At 38.6% G+C, this 18,813-nt stretch overlaps 1 protein-coding gene across 3 annotated transcripts in view; it reads left to right on the forward strand.

Annotated features, from left to right (window-relative positions):
* LOC145984983 (uncharacterized) overlaps window positions 1–18,813 on the forward strand; it is a 382,735-nt gene that overhangs the window by 12,767 nt on the left and 351,155 nt on the right. For all 3 annotated transcript variants that reach the window (XM_083118457.1, XM_083118455.1, XM_083118456.1), the window contains exon 2: window positions 1,892–2,036. In XM_083118457.1, coding sequence (XP_082974583.1) covers window positions 1,892–2,036 — 145 coding nt within the window. The remainder of the gene's footprint in view (window positions 1–1,891; window positions 2,037–18,813) is intronic.

An 18,813-nucleotide genomic window follows, 5' to 3' on the forward strand; every position in this document is an offset into this window, starting at 1 on the left:
TATTATTTAGATAACGCAGAGGAAAAAGCTAGTAAATTATTATTATTATAGGACTAAAGCACACAAAACGGCCTTAACAATTGACTTCAAAAGTGAAGAACGTTTCTAGATTCTACATTATGTTGGTCTCCTTTCATTATCGTGAGAAAAATTGATTACGTGCGCCAAAACGATCAAATTAAACTTTTAACACTTGTAAAAACAATGAGTAAACGTACAAAAATAGGAAAAATTATTGAATAAATTTGTTCAAAATAGTTATTCCAGAATTCTTTTTTAGTATTCCTGTAACTGTGAATAAATTAGTTTTGGTAAATTAAATATTAAATGTTATCAGTTTAATCTAATTTTTCCATTATTACGTTTACAAGCTTCGTTTGTCTTGTAAAAATATAGAGAAGATTTTCTTTAACCGATTAAAGCTTATTATTTCGCTTTATATTTCTATTAATTTTTTTTTGCACAAAATACAGAAATTTATGTGCCGAGCTTTTAACACTAATAAAAATTGCATACAAAATATTTGTAATAATTTCATTATTGAATTTGAGCCATGAACAAGAATGCTCCAGTATAGCACAACGTTCATGAACGTCGCTCCACCTTGAAAAATTCCCAGCGCCGGCACTGACCATGACGACCGAACCAGAGCCCACCTAAAGATATTTTATCCACCCTTGAGCCAACCTTAAGAAAAATTTCTGGCGACGCCACTGTAGGGGACCCGGGTTCGAATCCCTACTCATCCTCGTCTTCACGATTAGCCAAAAGTGGTAGAAAAGCGAAGTAAAATAAGCTAAATCAATCAATATTTCTTATCTGTCTCGCTCTGTGTTGTCTCCCTTCTTTATTTTTCTCTCTTTGTCTGGCTCTTTCATTCTCTCCCTTTCTCACATTCTCAATCGCTTCTTTCATCTCTTGCCCGACCCTGTGGCCGAGTGGTTAGCACATCGCGCTGCGACGCCAAGGGTCCCGGGTTCGAATCCCGGTCGGGCTTGGTTGTTTGTGAATGTCCATTCATCAATTTCATCATTTCATCACTCATCCCCATCTTCGCAAATTAGCCAAGCGGCACAAAACGCGAAGTAAAATAAACTAAATCAATCAATCAATCAATTCTTTCATCTCTTCTATTTTCCTTAACCCTAGTTTACCCGAGGGGAAGCTGTCAGACCCACCACCTCTTTTTAAATATTATTTTTCAACTTTTAATATTTATATAGAAACATTGAAAATAAATTACATTGTTCCCTAATGTGTTCCCAATATTTCTGTATTACTTTTGTTCAAAAAGTCCAAAGGTAACGTAAATATGGGCAAAATACACATGCTATCAACCCGCCCCAATCGGAGTTGCGTGTTCCGACATGACATTCATGTCTAAAATATTGTAGAATTGGTTGGTAATGGTGATAAATTTTGTAACTATTATAATTAATGTATAACTACACCTATATAAACAACAAAGGAAGCAGTGATTCAATAACAAAATAGTTTCTTGAAATTTAGTGATAGAAAGAAGTGTGAGCCTGTGAAGGCCTCCTCAGTTAAGTTTCTCGCACGGCAGTAGTAAGCACTTCCTTCTTATGATTACTTAAGCATGTGTCTAAGTTAGATATATTGACATAAAACATTCTGCACGTTCCCGTGACTCCTTCTAGAACTTTCAAGTGAATCTTTGTTTAGATGTCTGTAATACTTTTGTGGCAGATTAAGCCATATCAGAGAAAGGGAACAAACATTCGCATTCACTTCATTGCTGTAGATGAAATCTAAACAGGGGCATTTTGAAATATTGGGAACCAGCTCCCCCAATCCCTTACTTTACCCATGTTTATATAAAAGTTTATTTTTTGATGTAGTAGCAAATATTAATTTTCTCCCTTTGCAGTGGACGCGGATGTCGAATGGAGCAAGTTGAACCTCGGAAAGTCGAGGACTCCCCCGCCATGTGGTTGTCCGGCAGTGACGTCATGCGAAAAGAAGGTGGGGAACTTTTTGGCGCAGAGGCTATTCGAACTTCCACCAAGGAAGCGGTGAGTACCCTTGAGTAACAATGAGAATGAATAAAAAATAATTATAATTGGTTGAAAAGTCACGTGAAAATTTTAATTCAACCAGGAATTGTATAGGATCTTCGGTGCCAAGGCTCTTCTACCACATGTATTTCCATACCGTATACAAGATTAAAAAAAACAATCATTTTAATATCACAGCTCTATATGCAACCCCTTGCAAGTTTTAATATTAATAATAACAACAACAACCTCCCCGAAGGCGCAGTGGTAACGTCGTCGCCTTGTAATCAAAAGGTTCCGGGTTCGATACTCGGTGGAGGGACATAGAGGTTCAGATCCCACTTTAAACTGTAGGTCTAGTCCCGATTAGCCTTACTGTACATAAAGTGGACTTAAAACGCCAACTCAATCAATCAATCAACAACAACAACAATAATGTGATGTCTTTAGAATTCTCACGTGATAGTTAAATACAACAAACTGAAGGAAAAATTACGCTACGGAATTTGATTTCCTGACTGGTATACGCAAATATGTTTCTTACGTGTTTTCGCATACAAAAAAATCGATACCCTTTTGTGATTCGTACGTACAAAACCCTTGTTCCTGAGCTGAGACAAATATATTTACTGAGGTAAAGAATATCTATGCGCAACGAACCCCAGAGCGTAACAGATGTGTTTCCTTCCAGAGACGCAGTATATGTGTGCACAAATACCTATCTTCATACAAATCCCGAAATAAATCCCATAGCGAAACAAACATGTTTCTAGCATTTACATACGCGCTCGTATTTCCTTATACATACCCCCACAACATATCCCATAACGAGACAAATCTTTTTTTTTTGACACAGTATGCGTGTGCACAAAATGTTTCTACATACAAATCCAGCAACGAGAGAACTGTTTCTAGAAATACAGAATATGCACACGCACATATGTTTCCTTATGCATATCCCACAACATAACCCATTGCGAAACGAACATGATTCTATGAACATAGAATGAATATGTATTTGCACATATTTCCTCATACAAATCCCATAATGAAACAATTGCATTTCTAGGAACGCAGGATGTCAATGCGCTAGATGCGCACAAACGTTTTCCCGTACAAATCCAGCAAAAACAATTGGGTTTCACAGATTGTGTGTCGTGTTTTTAGGCATAAACAGACTTTACTATTGCCACGAGCAACCTGTGAGTAAAGAAGTAGGCGGGGAGAGTTATGTTAAGTAAAGTTAAAGTGGGGTAACCCCTCCCCCCTCTTCTGCGAGGAGCCTTTCTGTGCAAGCCGTGAAGCTGGATCGATATTCGAGGGTGAGAGCAGGGCTGCTCGACCGTAGCGACATGGTGATTGCACGGGGAGCCTTGCTAGGCCAGCCAAAATGAACTTCCTACAGCAACAGACGTCGCCGTGAAATCAGGTGAGTAGATATTGTTAATTTCCTCATTGTTCGGTGCCGAAATGCCGTGACCTTTTCCCGAACCAGACCTTGCGACGCGTCGGAGCGAGGGCTTATGCGTGCAAGGGCACCTCGGCCCTGTACTGGACCAGGCTATCGGGCACGTTGTGTATGCTACTTTCGTATGTTTCACCTGCGTTTTCACGACTCTATCACTGCGTCATCTCTTCCAAGCTCTCTCTCGACTTGGTAAACGTTACGTACTTCACATATTGTTAATGATTATCATCACCGTGTACTCGTATTTCGTATTTTGGCTATTTTCTACCTCGTACATTAATCACGACGATGAGGATTGAAAGATAATAAAGATCGAAGAACAAACACGACGAGAGACATACAGGTCTTGGCTCGAATCAAGAATCAGAGAGTCTCTGGCTCAAATCTCAGTGTGTTAGTGACCCAGACCCAATTTTAACTGCATACCCAGTCCCTATTAGCCTATCTGGATTTGACACGAAATTTGGCCAGTGTCGTACCCTGAAATCTTACTTTATGCTTGAAATCTTACTTTTAACTGCATACCCAGTCCCGGTTATTCTATCTGTGCATAAACTGAACTTGCCACGAAATTTCAGGAAACGCTATATCCTGAAATCTTACTGCAGCGGAAACCCGTAACGTTCTTAGATCCAATACTACAAGTACGTGTCGAGTAACAGTACTGAGTATTAGTAAGTAAACTATCTAGGTTCTGCTAAGAAGTCTACTTCTATTATAAAATCAGTGTGCTCATTTTGTCCTTGACCTACTTCAGTCTTCCCCAACATTTTCCTCCTGGGGTGAGTCTACACGCCACAGCATCCGCTATGGATTCGCTAGCTGACCATCTCCGAGATCTGAACTTCCTTGATGTGGAACGATTTTCTTACAAAGTGTTCATTGATCGGTTCTGCACGCTGAACAACGTACTATACACGAGTAACGTTCCAGTGATACTGATTCACTTAAAACTCGAGTTAAAAATGTTCCGAGATTGTTTGTCGTGGTGATAAAATTGATTGGCGAACTTTTAGCGTTACTATTACAGTAACTTTAGGTTCTCCTTACAAAGTGTGGAGATTCCACCGAGATTTTTCGCACTCCAGGCAAATGTTGCGATGATACAGGATCGTGCCGTTCCGCGTTGTCATGTGATATGACGTGAACGGAGAGACAGGTTTCTTGTATTAGTATTCTGTCTCTTGTTCACAGCTTGTGTAATATATCTTCATTTTCTCTCGAGACCCAGCGTCGAATAACATGGGTACCTGGGGGAAACCCTGGGGGGTAAAGGCGGTCAGGGGCGTGATGCTGATCACATCACCCCCACTCATGACCGGATCAAGAAAGTGTGGGGCGTTACCCCCACACCCCCTATACGCCTTCATGGCGTGGTGCTATGCACAGGGGAGCACTTTACTTTTTTTTTACTTTACTTTTATTAATCGCGAAGATGATGATGAAGGATGAAGTAATGAAGCTCTAGGACCTGACGTGTGTCTTACCCAGATCCCATTACGCCACAGAGGCTGCTAATGCTCTATGATATGTGTTTCTTATGTTGAGATATACATTCATGTAATATGGACAGTTTTTACATTGTGCGCGATTCAAACTTATAATGATATTCTGTAAAATATTTACAATAATGGATGGAATTACAGACAGATGGGGAGTGTAACATCGTGGCTAGAGTATACTTTTCTCTCCTCGCAGCCAGAGTGAGGATTTTGCACTCCACTCCCCCCCCCCCCGCCTTTCTGGTGGTCGCAAATTATTGATATTGATAGAGGATTTAAACACGTGTAATTTATGTAATATCCTGATGCTTTGAAAGAAGATACTGGAATTCCGAAATACTGCACTGTTCACAGCCATTTTATGCAGTTCGTTACATGCAAGGACATAGTGGATCGGATCTCACTTTAAACTGTAGATCTAATCCCGATTAGTCTTACTGCTCATAAAGTGGACTTATAATACCAAATCAATCAATCAATCCTACATGCAAGGCATACTAGGCATAAGGGTGAAAATATCAAATACGTATATTGTTTTTTTTTTCTTCGATAAAATACACGTTAATCTATGGTACTCAATTCTTTGACTTCGGCTGATATCGAGCATAGGCTACGTTGATGAAAATTCAATATACTAATCTACACACTAACTACGATGTGACATGCAAAACCTTTCGTTACCCCACATTTTATCACAACGAAACACTTCTCGAAGTACAGATCGATTTTCTTGTCTCAGCATAAATATTGCATGATTAACGAACATATTTTACAAGAAAGTGCCCTGGGATTTAAAAATGTAACCACTTTGGATGAATGTGTTTTTATGTGTGAGGGGGGGGGGAGGCGGTTGTATGTCAGTGTCTTTCCCGGGTTCGAGTTCTTCGTGAATGTTCATCCAGTCATCGTACCGTCGCGATTAGCCAAAAGTGGCAGAAAGGCGAGGTAGTAACACAAATACGAATACACAATTATTAGTTCATATTCGGATACCAGCGTGAAATATCTACCTAGGTATATTGAACCCTATTTTTTTTAAAGAAAAATGGAAAATCCCTAGTCGATCTCCTCCTCAGAGGAGGGTGGTAAGGTAAGTTAAAGTTCCCCATACATATAGCACCGTGCCATGAATGCACATTTAGGGGATGTGGGGGTAGGGCCCCACATATTCTTTATCTCGGCCATGTTGGACGTGATGTAATCAGCACCACGCTCCGGCAGTCTTTACTCCCCCCAGGAACCGATTGAATTGAGACTGGGTGAGCCCCAGAGCCGCTTTATGAAAGGAGAACGACGGAAAAATTCCGACCTTTGATCACACACCCCGGGAACCGTACCCCTGTCTCCCCCGTGACAGTCGGACCCCCTACCGACTAGACCAACGCGGCTCTTAGAGGGGGTGTGGGAGGCGGTAAATTTTCGATAATTAGTGTACGCAGTGGCGGCGATTGGGTGCCAAAACTTGGGAAGGGGGGGGACAAGCACAATTTATTTTCTCTTGGTAGATAAAGTTTGGCATAGTGCGGGAGCAAAAGTGGGAGGGGAAGTGCCTCCCCTAATCGCCACCCCCACTGAGCGTACGCTGGAGTCGAACCATATATAAAAATATTAGCGGCTGAATACCAGAGCTACATTTTACACAGGGCATGTACTATGTAGATTTCTTACTGATTGATTGATTTGGTGTTTCAAGTCCACTTTATGCACAGTAAGGCTAATCTGTACTGGACCTACAGTTTAAAGTGGGACCCGAACCACTATGTGCCTCCACCGGGTATCGAACCTGGGACCTTTACCACTGCGCCATCGGGGAGGCCCTCGATTTCTTACTGGAATTGAATACTACTAGAATATGGTTTTCCTGTGACACTCAAATTTGGACGGAGTATCCATGTAATATGCTAATTAAAAACCACCAAGACCGAAGTAGACTATCCCTTCCGAAGGAGGGAAGGGAGGGGGTAAGTTCTTACTTTATTACTCAACACCGACTGGAATCAGAAATTCACAAGATAATTCTGCGAACATGGCATTTACATGGTAGCCTGCTTAAAGAACTGTCGAAACAGAAGTGTCTCACCCCAAAGGGGGCAAGAGAAGGAATAAACACTCGTTAATATTTAAGACTGGATATCGGAGCCAAAATGTAGATAGAATCCTTGTGACGATCTATTAAAAAAATCATCTAGACCAGAGTTATTAATATATGTGAATGTCGGAGGCTGGAATTGGAATATTTATTGCATAATATTTTTCACTAAATAACCAAATTTAGAGCAGATCATCTATACGATGATCTAATTTACGATTGTTGAGCGTCTGGAGGGGTTGAAATCTTGTGCTGGCTGGAATGGGAACATCAATGAAATATTGTTTTGGAGTTATATGGTTAACAAAGGTACACTTAACTGGTAAATTTCAGGGAGAACAAGTGCCTCTCCTTGCTCTTACCAAGATAAGCCTATGAACTTGCTTTCCATATGTATTTTCAGTAGTTGGCCTGCCCCATTTAGAAATTCCTGGATAAGCTTATGATAATGATAATATGCATGCCCTTTGAAGATATGTTTGTCATTACAGGGTACAACAAACATGTTTAAATCTGAGCAATATCGTTAAAATTTGTATTTTTGTTTATTTCGCTTCACTTTTCTTATACTTATACTTGCTAATCGCGACGATGAGGATGAAATTGCCATGCCCAGGTCGGGAATCGAACCCGGAACTTACCGAGGTGAAATTCATAGCTTAAAAAAACAAAAACAGAATGGTCGAATGGGTTACAGAAGAAAATAACAAAGACAAGAGCGAAATGATTGAAGGTTAAGAAAAGTAAGGTAATATTACCCGCCACAGCCTCGTTAACCCGCAATAATTTCCACTTCCAGCATATTCTGGGAGGAAAAAAATATTTTTATATTTCAGTGCCTTTAAAACCTAAAACGTTAAAGAAACATTAATGCTTATAATTAATGAAATACTATAGCTTACATTATTCTGTTAGCGAATTTGATGCCACAAGATTTAGTTTTCAAATCGCCACTTCGTGCAAATTGTATGCTGAGGAGCCGTCATTTATATCAAACGTGACTCAGGAGGGAAATCCTCCCTCCTCCCAACCACTAGTTCTCGCGATATGATCGACGAGTTCTTCCTGGTCAGAGGAATTTCCAAAATAGGAAAAGGAACGAACAACTGTGAAAATATCATTTGAACAGACAGTTCCGTTAATCTAACAGAATATGTTACCACTAGAGGAGAATTTTCATATTTCGTTCGGTGATTATGCACTAACAGTTATTTCGCAATAGTGACAACTATTGTTATTATTAATATTGATGGGAAAGATCAATAAGGGAATCGGTATACTTTCATCGATTCAATACTTTGATGAATGAACCGTAATTTAGTGAAACATTCTGCCGTTTTGTATTTAACTTTACAAGAATAAAGTAATTACATATTTTTATCATTAAAGTACATGAGGCCGAGGTGTTCTAGTTAGTAGGGAGTCTTGACTGTCATGCAGAGTGGCCGGGTTCGATTCCCGGGGCAGGTGATATCAGGTGGAAATTTTGCATAAGGCGGCTCTGGGGTTCACCTAGCCTCTACTAAAACTGCTACCTGCGGTCAATCCTGATGGTAAAGGTAACCGGAGAGTGGTGCTGATCACATCACCTTCACAATGGTCGAGATCGTGAATGGGTGCAGCCTCTACCCCACCCCCTTCCCCGTCTCCATGACTTGCGGAAATGTGCAGGGGTAGGTTTGTCCTTTTTAATCTTTGTAAAGTACGAGTAGTGCATTTCTAAAGGTGCAAGTTTCTATTGCTAAGGCAAAAAGCATGTTACTTGCCTGGTTACATGCTTTAAAGAAGTGATTACACCATTCAGAGTAGTGTTGCTCACGAGACGAGACTTTGGCCTGTCTCGTCTCGTGGAAATGCTGTGAAATGCTGTCTCGTCTCGAAAATATTCGTTTGTCTCGGGATACATGATCAATCTCGTCTCGTCTCAAATTTTTAAAAGCCTGTCCCGTCTCGTCCCGTGGGCAACACTAATTCAGAGCCGCCTTGTAATTATCGGGACTGGACCTACAGTTTAAAGTGGGATCCTAACCACTGTGCAATGTCCATCCGCCGATTATCAAGTCCGGTCTCTTTGATTACAAGGAAACGACATTACCACAACGTCATAGAGAAGACCTATTAGCATTTAGGTATAATGAGATGGTGCCATATATTTTGAAATTGGTTAACACACAGATGATGACAAAATTATCTATGAAACTAGAGACTTGAGAAAATGCTGCCAGGAAAACAACAACAACAGCAGCAGCAGCAGCAGCTAGCTATATCTAGTGAATTTACTCACAGACTTCCTATATTCTCTCGAAACTCAACAAGAACGCCCAGTCTGTGACGTTTTCACTCTGAAACAGGGTGGATAGAAATCATGATTCTTATTTTTTTTAAAAAAAACATTTTTGTTGATTTGTAAATCGATTTTTAAATTTTAAAAAAACGCTTAAAATTGCTTGTTTGATTTTTGGCACCATGCACATAGATATATATTTGTTATATAAAGGCTTTTTCTAGTAAACGGCCCTGTAAAATATTTGAACAGTTTGATTAAACCAAATAAAAAATATACGTAAATATACATTTTTCTGTTGCTGATACTGTACCTACTATGGAAATGTTTGTTGAGTGTGCTAATGAAACTAATAATAATTTCAGTAACTTTTCTTCCAGTGATAATAAAACATTCTGGATGTACTCTATAATTGTAACTAAAAATATTAACTTAAATATTTGTATAGTCTTTGTAGCTGAATTTTGGAGATTTTGTAATGATAGTTTAAAAAATATCAGCTGCCATGTTTATTTAGTTTAATGATAATGACACTATTTATTGTTTAACATGATTAGTACGAGCTACACAAAATATTTGCTACTTTTGCCTAGAAAAATTATTGAATTTTAAATCAAGATAAATGTTTTTACGTTTCCTTTCGTATGAGCTTCACACCATCAGTACATATATTTCCTTTATTTTCCTATCTTAGAGCCTAATAAACACCATTAAATGATTATGAGATTAATATACTTTCACCAAAAGTGATTTTTATATGTACAAAGTCCATATGTACATCATCCTATAAATTATTTCTTTAAAGTAATTTAAATCAGTGATTATTTTTTTTAAATCACCCGATTTAAATCTCGATTTAAATCAACCTGATTTAAATCAATCCAACTTGATCTGAAAGTTAACTACCACACCTTCTATATTATTGCTCGACTGGCGAAGGCGCACCTAGCCGAAGTGAATGAGTCCAAACGCAAATGGGGAAGTATGTAGAAACATGCGCGGTTTTCAGACCAGTTCTGCATATTGTTTGTGCGTTCGTTTCTTTATTCTTGCTAGCTTTTTGTTTATGTTTGTGATTTGTGATGTCTGTTACAAGGTATAACAAACACGAAGTCGAGCAAACAAGGTTCTCATTGAATCTGCTTCCCTGCCTGCTTTCACCTTACAGCCACCATCCCCATATTGTCAGTGGACTCCTCCAGTTAACGCATGCGCACTTGCGTCGATGGTCGCGACTAATGCAGACGGACTATATCATATGTATTCAGGAATTCGCGGTCGTCAAAGGAGAATACTAAATTACAATGAAAGCTGTATCTGTACAAAGTTGCAGTGAAACTACAATGAAATTTGAGTTGATTGACGGACTGTCAATTAACATATCAATTAGTATTTTACAAAATTAATAGGCCTATCAGTGCTGGAAGCCCTTCATTTCTTTTATTTACTTATGTCAAATATTTTCTTTGTCACAGTATTTATTCTCGTAAGCCTCCTCGGTGTTTGAACGCGTTGAGTGGTCTTGCCACTGAATGTTCCGGGTTCGAGTCCTGTCTTGCACTTTTTATGAGAATCCGTCGTCTAATCACGATCCAAACTACAAATTTTGCTTTCGTAAATATTGTTCGAAATTTTGTGTGAGAGCACCCTCCAAAAGTCTGTTGCCATGTGCGCCCCAATTTTATGCACCGCAATTTTCACATATGCCAATTTTTCTTAGGGGTCTACCTGCTGGCCACGATGGTATAACGGGTAAGGCACGGTTATTTCTTTCCGATTGTAATCTGTTCAATTCATCATTCATCCTCATCGTTGCGATTAACCTAGAGAAGTAGAAAGTGACGTAAAATCAGTGAGCAGACCCAATGTCTTTTATTAACTGACCTATCTGCCTTAATTAGACGTACTGCAGATCACGGGAATTAAAAGGTCTAGGGTAATATTTTATGTAACAGAAGAGCGCTCCTCCCATGTAGTTAACACAGAAAAATGACCCTTAGCAGAGATTTACAGCATTTACTCTCCCTTTGGTGACTGGGGCTATATCCGGAAACAGACAAGGCTCGGACGAAGAAGGGGGAGGGGTGAAATAAATGGTGGCTTACCAAATAATTATTGTTGCGGAAATCCCCACCAATCGCGTGCGTCCGTTTCACTGATTAATAAGATTCATTTTTTTCCTCCTTCGTCTCAAGAACACGCACGTGTATTTTATTCAAGGAGCGTTACCCTTGACGTAAGATGTTGGAATACTCCCCTTTCTGCTTGTATTGATTGTTTGCAGTATTTTTATTTTATGGCCTGACCTTGGAACCACTTGGAGTTGGAAACACTGTTCTCTTTCTGTGTCGTAAATCGTATACAGTCAAATCCGTAGAGAACGTACTTCGGGGTTGTAAACCGTAGCTCTTAAACAGTAGATCGTACATCAAAAACTAATTACGAGGGCAAATCGAAAAGTCTTCGCCCCTATTTTTTCAGCCTAAATATTACTGTGATTGAAAAACCGAGATGTACATCCAATGCAATAGGTTTTTCTTGGAACGGTCCAGGGTTAACTCTCGGCTGCTCCGCGGCACGCCGCTGCTGTCAGTTTGCAAAGACGGCTGTAGTACTCTCCACGTCGTATATGCAGCGAAGTGTTAGGGACGAACGCCCATCGAGATCCATAGGAAAATGCAGCCGACGTATGAGGACAGGTGTCTCATTTTGAGAAGTGTGCGGATTTCATGCCACGAGGTGACACCATCAACGCTGACAGCTGTTGTGGCACACTCTCACGTCTGCGAGCTGCCATCAGGAAAAAGCACCAAGGGATTCTCGATGTGGAAAATGTGGTTATCCTCCACGTAACGCCAGGCGTCATGTGGCAAACAGGACCATCGACAGACTTCAGTCATTCGAATGGGAGATTCTGGAGCATGCACCGTATAGTCCAGACTTCGCCCCCAGTGATAGTCCACGTGTTCGGTCCACTGAAGACGTTCCTGGCAGAACAGAGGTTCATTTGCGACGACGAAGCGAAGACCGCTGCCCGGCGGTGGTTCCACGATCAACAGGCCGAATTCTACAACAGCGACATCTCCAAACTAGTGGTGCGATGGGAGAAATGCCTGAACCGCTGTGGTGACTATGTGGAAAAATAGTGCAAGGTACATAGAACAATTTCTATATTTTGATTTTCTGCATGTTTATAATTTCGGCTGGAAAAAAATTGGGACAAAGACTTTTCGATATGCCCTCGTATTAAAACGTGGAAAGCGTGTACGAAAATTGACTAATAAAATTATATTCTAATGAGAATATAATAAATACAGGTAACCCAGGCAAAGGTAACAGGCAAGATTTTGCCATATCAGTGGAACGCATTCATACAATCCACCAGAAGTGCTCCCAGACTGAATATGCCTCTTTGCGGAAACTCAGCTTCGCCCAAGTACGCGGCCTATAACAAAAAATTCCCAGCTGGATTCAAGATCAGAAAAATTCGAGATATTAATATATAATATAACGGTCTCGATTCCTTGTGTATCACATGTTGCATATATGCTTAAGTAAGTAGGAAGAAAGTTACATTATCAATTTATTATCATTATTCCCATCACAGTGAACATTTTAAATTCTACCCAATGAATATTTACAGCATAATTCTAACTTGTTTACATAAGATGATAGCATGAATTTACACTTTTAACTTATAAAATTTTATATCATAACATCTATATACCAATCAATAGCATGTGCAATTTTAAATTTTTTGTAAGAATTTGCAATACATTTTTAATAGGCTTCTTCGTTTTCAGTAATGTATTATTTTTAAGTGTACGTCTTGTAGTTCTAGATTTTCACATACCTCACATTTGAAGGCAAAAGTGTTGAACTACACTATAATAAACTTGTCCGTTTCTTTTCTGTATGTGATTGACCTATCACGATGCCTCTTGTACCCTAAGCTGCACCATAAATTTGGAAGTCAATTCCAAATGAAGTAAAATTGCAAAAGTACAAACTCATGATACAGTATATCCATGTGGTTATGATGAATTTTACTGCGGCTTAATTGAAATTGTTTACTTCTCTTGAACAAATTTATTTTACCTAATCTAATAACTTTTCGTTTAATTGCAAGCGATATTATATATATATATATATATATATATATATATATATATATATATATACACACACACACACAGCTGAGGTGGTCCAATCGATGGGGTGTCTGTCACGCGGGAAACCCAGGTTCTATTTCCGGGATGGGTGATATCAGGTGGGAATTTTTCCGACAGTGTCCCTGCAAAGGGTGGCTCTGGGGCTCATCCGGTGTCTCAATAGCTACCTGGATGCAACCCTGGGGGATATTGGCGGTCGGAACGTGGTGCAGATCACAACTCCACTATGGCTAAGATCGTGAATGGGTGGTATAGGCACGGTACAATGCACAGGAATAGCTTTACCTTTTTTACTGTTTACATATTCTATACATATGTCGTTCCGTTTATGTTTTACCCTATTTTATAACCTTTTGTTATTTAATTTATGTAGTAAACTCTTCTGTACTTATTTGTTGTACTTTTTTGGGATTGGATAATAGACCAGCATTAGCTGAACTTCGCTCAATAATAAAGTCAACTAAATTGAAAGAAATAGGGATATTTCATTTTTTTGTGGTCTGCACTGAGAACTTTATATGTTATTTTCATGATTTTTCATCGTGTGATTTTCCCAAGCGTTTCACTAGAGAAATGTGTGGTGTACAAATTCAAAATTAATTGAAAATGATGCAGTGAGTGTCCATGAATGGTATCTGATTACCTCAGATAATGACTATTGTATGTGTTATGATAGAACTATGGTTTAATTCTATTTAGGCACAGGCTTTTGTCTGTAAAACTTGAGGGTTTTAAAATTTCATGGACTTCACCATCAGCGACAAAAGTACCCTTTCAAGAGATTTCATACCCCCTCTTTTCCAGATAGTTTCTGTAATCTACAGAGCTGGGTAGAAAACCGTTTACTCCATAGACTTTATGTAGATGACAAAAATACGAGCCCTGTTTCTTAACTGAACGCCTTATTTTCGTCAAAACGTGACGAAAGGAATTTACACATAAAATAAAACATTTGTCCAAAACTAATATAACTGTAAAATTCCTGGTATTTAGACTTGAGGAGAAGAAGGACTTTGAATATGAAGGAAGTTGGGAGAACCTTTTTGCATTATAAATAATTTCAAAGTCAGAGACCAAGACTCGAGAGTTGTGTACATTATCTTATTGGCCCCGCAAGAGTCATTAACGAACTTAATTTTCTTTCGGTCCGGATGACGTTGATCTCGAGCCAGTCGAACGTCGTGAAGTAGCGAGTTTCCTTTTCCTGGAAGCTAATTCCGCTTTCCGTAAGCGCATAAGCCACACAACATTAAAATAAATTAGCATGGGAAGCGGAGAAGTTTTATCATTCCATCAGACTGTAAATTGCGGCCGTTCGGAGTCGCGGCTTATCACACGGAAACTGGGAAATGGAGGTGCCAAATTACGTTCTCTACTTCGTTCTCCAATCGAACCTTGTTCATGACCTTGAGGCTCTGACCTTTGCAGAGGTAGCCAAATTCAACGAGGTGGGAGGTTGTAGGACTCTAAATAAGAAGGCAACGAAGTTTTTGCCACAGACAATTTCTATATATGGTATGTACACTCACCTCAATTAGTACTCCGGCAGTTTTTGTTTTATTTATACACCATATTTGCAGAATATACAATTCAGCTTACAAGTCTATCAATATATGCTGTGTAAAACAGGCTTTATTACTAACTTCGTTGACCCTGTACGGGTATATGTTTATTATATTTAGTAATGTTTAGTTTGGAGCAACTTACAGTGTAATAATGTCTACTAACTCCCCAAATCCATTGAGTTTAAAGTAACTTATAACCTCATGGTGCCTTTATTACTTACTTGCTTCTGTAGTTTGGGAATTTGAAACCTCTAGGGCTTGAATTACCTTCTAATCTAATGGTGTTAATTTTTCTCAATTAGGGAATTTTGGAGTTTGAAACTATTGGATTTAGAGCACCTTACAATTTCAAAGAGTCTTTTTCTCAATTGGGTCTTTGGTATGTATTTGGGGATTTGAAAGCTCTTAGGCTTGGATTACGTTATAATCTCAGTGTCCATTTTTCTCAATTACTAGGGTATTTTGTGAATTTGAAACTATTTGATTTAGAGCACCTTGTAATATAATGGAGTATTCTTACTCACATACTTGGCTAGTTGAGAATTTGAAACTATTTCGTTTGACCACCACATAATCTCATGTTCTTTTTTTTTCGCTTGGGTATTTGGGAATTTAAAAGCTGTTGGATTTGGAGTACCTTATAATTTCATGATATCTTTTCCTTTACTTACTTTAGTGCTTGTATAATTTAAATTTATTGGATTTAGAGATCAGTGTTTTTCCTCTCGTACTTCGGTATTTTAGAATTTCAAGCCAATTTGGTTTTGAGTATCTTGTAATTTCAAGGGGCCTCTCCTCATTTACTTGGGTATTTGGTGATTTTAACGTATTGGATTTTGAGCACTTTGTAGTCTCACCGTTGCTTTTCTTAATACTTCAAAATTTGATACTGCCCTCCTTTTTCTGACTCATGTTTCTGCGTCTTGTAGGTGAGTTATGGGTACTTTCTGCTTGATATTAATCCTTGTTGCTGTGTACCGGGTAATCAATCTCTCAAAGTAACATGATCACTGCGTTGAGTTAGACCTTCAGGTACAGGCTAACCGTGTAGGTATGTTAAAATATATTGAATAAATATTTTGAGCCCAGGTGTGGAATAACATGCACCTAGACACACGAATCTGCAAAAACAATCATTAAGTGACTTTAGAAGTGTGCCTACGAGTCGAGCTATATATGGAACGAAAGTTCTGTTGCCAAGCAACCGTCCAACAATAATTGGACCCATCTTCATCTGGGGTACCGTGAGGTAATATGTCCGTTCCAGAATCAGTTTTCATCAAGGTTATGTTCAGACGGTGTTTACTTCATTTGTCATTCCGATTTTTTTTACTTTTCGACTCTGGTTATTTAAGTAGTCAGTCATTCCACGCCATTTCAACGAGGTCATGTCACCCACCAACTCCGATTTTGATGAAATTTGGTATACACCCTACCCTTCCTTTGGTTGAAAGAAACCCCCTTATTTTTTTTCACTCTATCTCAAACGACTTTCATTTTACAGCACTTTGAAATGTCATCAAATCAGTGTTGTTTGTCACTCTTGGAGACCCTCGACACAAGATACCCTTGCTTACATTTTATGTCTTTAGTCCTTAACTAAGATCAGATCTCTTTGAAAATTTACTCAAAGTTCAATGAAATAATGAGGATTTCAGAAAAAAATACATCAGTACTCAAAAAATTTACAAATGCCTATAAAAAGTCTAATAATGGACTTGTAGCCTAATTTTTGTGGTGGGAAAACTAGGTTACGAAAATCTGAATTTATCATGTGGGTATGATTGAACCAAAAGCTTTTGATGTTGAACATCATTGCAAAGACATGCTCTTTCTCTACAAAAAAAAAATGTTTTGTTCTTTCATTCCTTCTATAAGAAAGCATCATCTCAAAATTAGTGAAAGTTCATGTAACTACAGAGTTAAATGAAAAAGTTGAACTTTTTCGCAGGATGACATTGGTGTGACAGTACTGAAAAACAATTACACCATTGAAGGCTAAAGACATGATGTACTGCTTAGAGTTACTGATGATACTACCAAATGTTCTTTTTACATCTTTCCTGTTTTAACAGAACAGATAAATTAAATATAGTGGATGCGAAAGTCTAGTATCATCTAGAGAGTCAGTAATTAATTTATATCACGTGACCCGTGTCTTGATATAGGTGAATGGGTAACCCCTGATTGGGTCTTAGGTGCCTGAATATAGGGGACACCAAATAACCAACAACTGAGAAAAAGTAGATAGTGTTGTTCATTAGCAATGTTGTATTTTCGCTTAAGCAAACATACAAGTACCACAGATAAAGATGCAAGTACTCTGCAACCACTGTTGTAGTTTTGTTCTAGCGTTTCGGAGACTTGTTCTTACTATGCTCAGGGATGAATACATATCAAATGCTAGCGTACACATTTTTTTTAATGAACCAAGATAATTAAATGTTCAGAGTTCTAGCATAGATCCTGAGGTAGCTATCAAAGGTGTTTTGTCTTGGGGCTCGTATTTTCAATGCTGTTACATACTTTCCCCTTCATAAGCAAAAATGACAAATATCTGCGGATTGTAATGTTAGGAATCAGTGGCGGCGATTGGTTTCCAAAACCGGGGTAAACTAGGTGCCAAAACTGAAGGAAGGGGGGGGGGGAAGACAGGTTACTTTCCCTTGGTAGATAGATAAGGTTTAGCATAGTGCGGGAGCAAAATTGGCAAAAAGCGGGGGCAACTGCCTCCCCTCTAATCGCCGCCACTGTTAGGAAATCTATGCGTGAATTTAATGTTGATATTTTTTTAGTTTCATTACATATTTTCAATTTAGTGTGCATACTTTTACATAAAGTGTAGTATTTGTGCCATTTCTCTAGTTTTCAATGAGTAATACAGATATATTTGTGGGATAAACATTCAACGTATAATTTCTCTAAATATTTCGTAATTTTTACCTTGTTGCTACAGGCCACTTGCCATACTTTCACTTAATCTTGTTAAGCCACGACAATCAGCGCAGAAGTCAAGATTCTTTGAGTGCTTATTATACGTACATATATTTTTACATGTTTCATTGGTTTATTCTACATATTTATGTATATATTTTGTATAATTTGGCTATTCCGAGCCTTAATTATAACTGACCGTTCATAGAGGCACACCTTCATTATAATTGTCTGATTGAATATAGCCAATTGCAAATATAGCTAATAGTAGGTAAATTCTCCATCACCATGTTCACTCATACTGTTCTCGGCAACGTGGGGTTCAAGAATTGAAACAAAAGCATTAATAACCATAGGATAACCTCTGATCCAGCACAATTCCATTCCCTAAAAGCACATAAAAAAAAGAAGAAAATGTAAAGAAAATAGCGGGGGAGAATTTGCCTACTGTCATCTTTGGGGTTGATTGTACGTACAGTGGGTGCACAAGTATTGCTCGGCAAATTGTCCATGACTATTTTCATTCATTTTTCTCTTGCACCCTACGTGTTTCTAAGAAATAGATTTTCACGTCTGCTGATACAAGCCAGTAGCTTGTTTGATGTTTTGTTGTAATTCTTGAATCTCTCATTGCATAAAACAAAGACAATAAACATGGGGATGGACAATTAGCTTTGTAATAATACTTATTCATTTCATTCTACGATACCACATTAGCGGAAATTAAAACACTTAGTTCTTTGCTATATCATGTGTTATCCATTGGATATTATTGAAAAAG

The sequence above is a fragment of the Lepisma saccharinum genome, chromosome 3 (assembly GCF_977018435.1).
Source record: "Lepisma saccharinum chromosome 3, izLepSacc3.1, whole genome shotgun sequence".
Lineage (NCBI taxonomy): Eukaryota > Metazoa > Arthropoda > Insecta > Zygentoma > Lepismatidae > Lepisma > Lepisma saccharinum.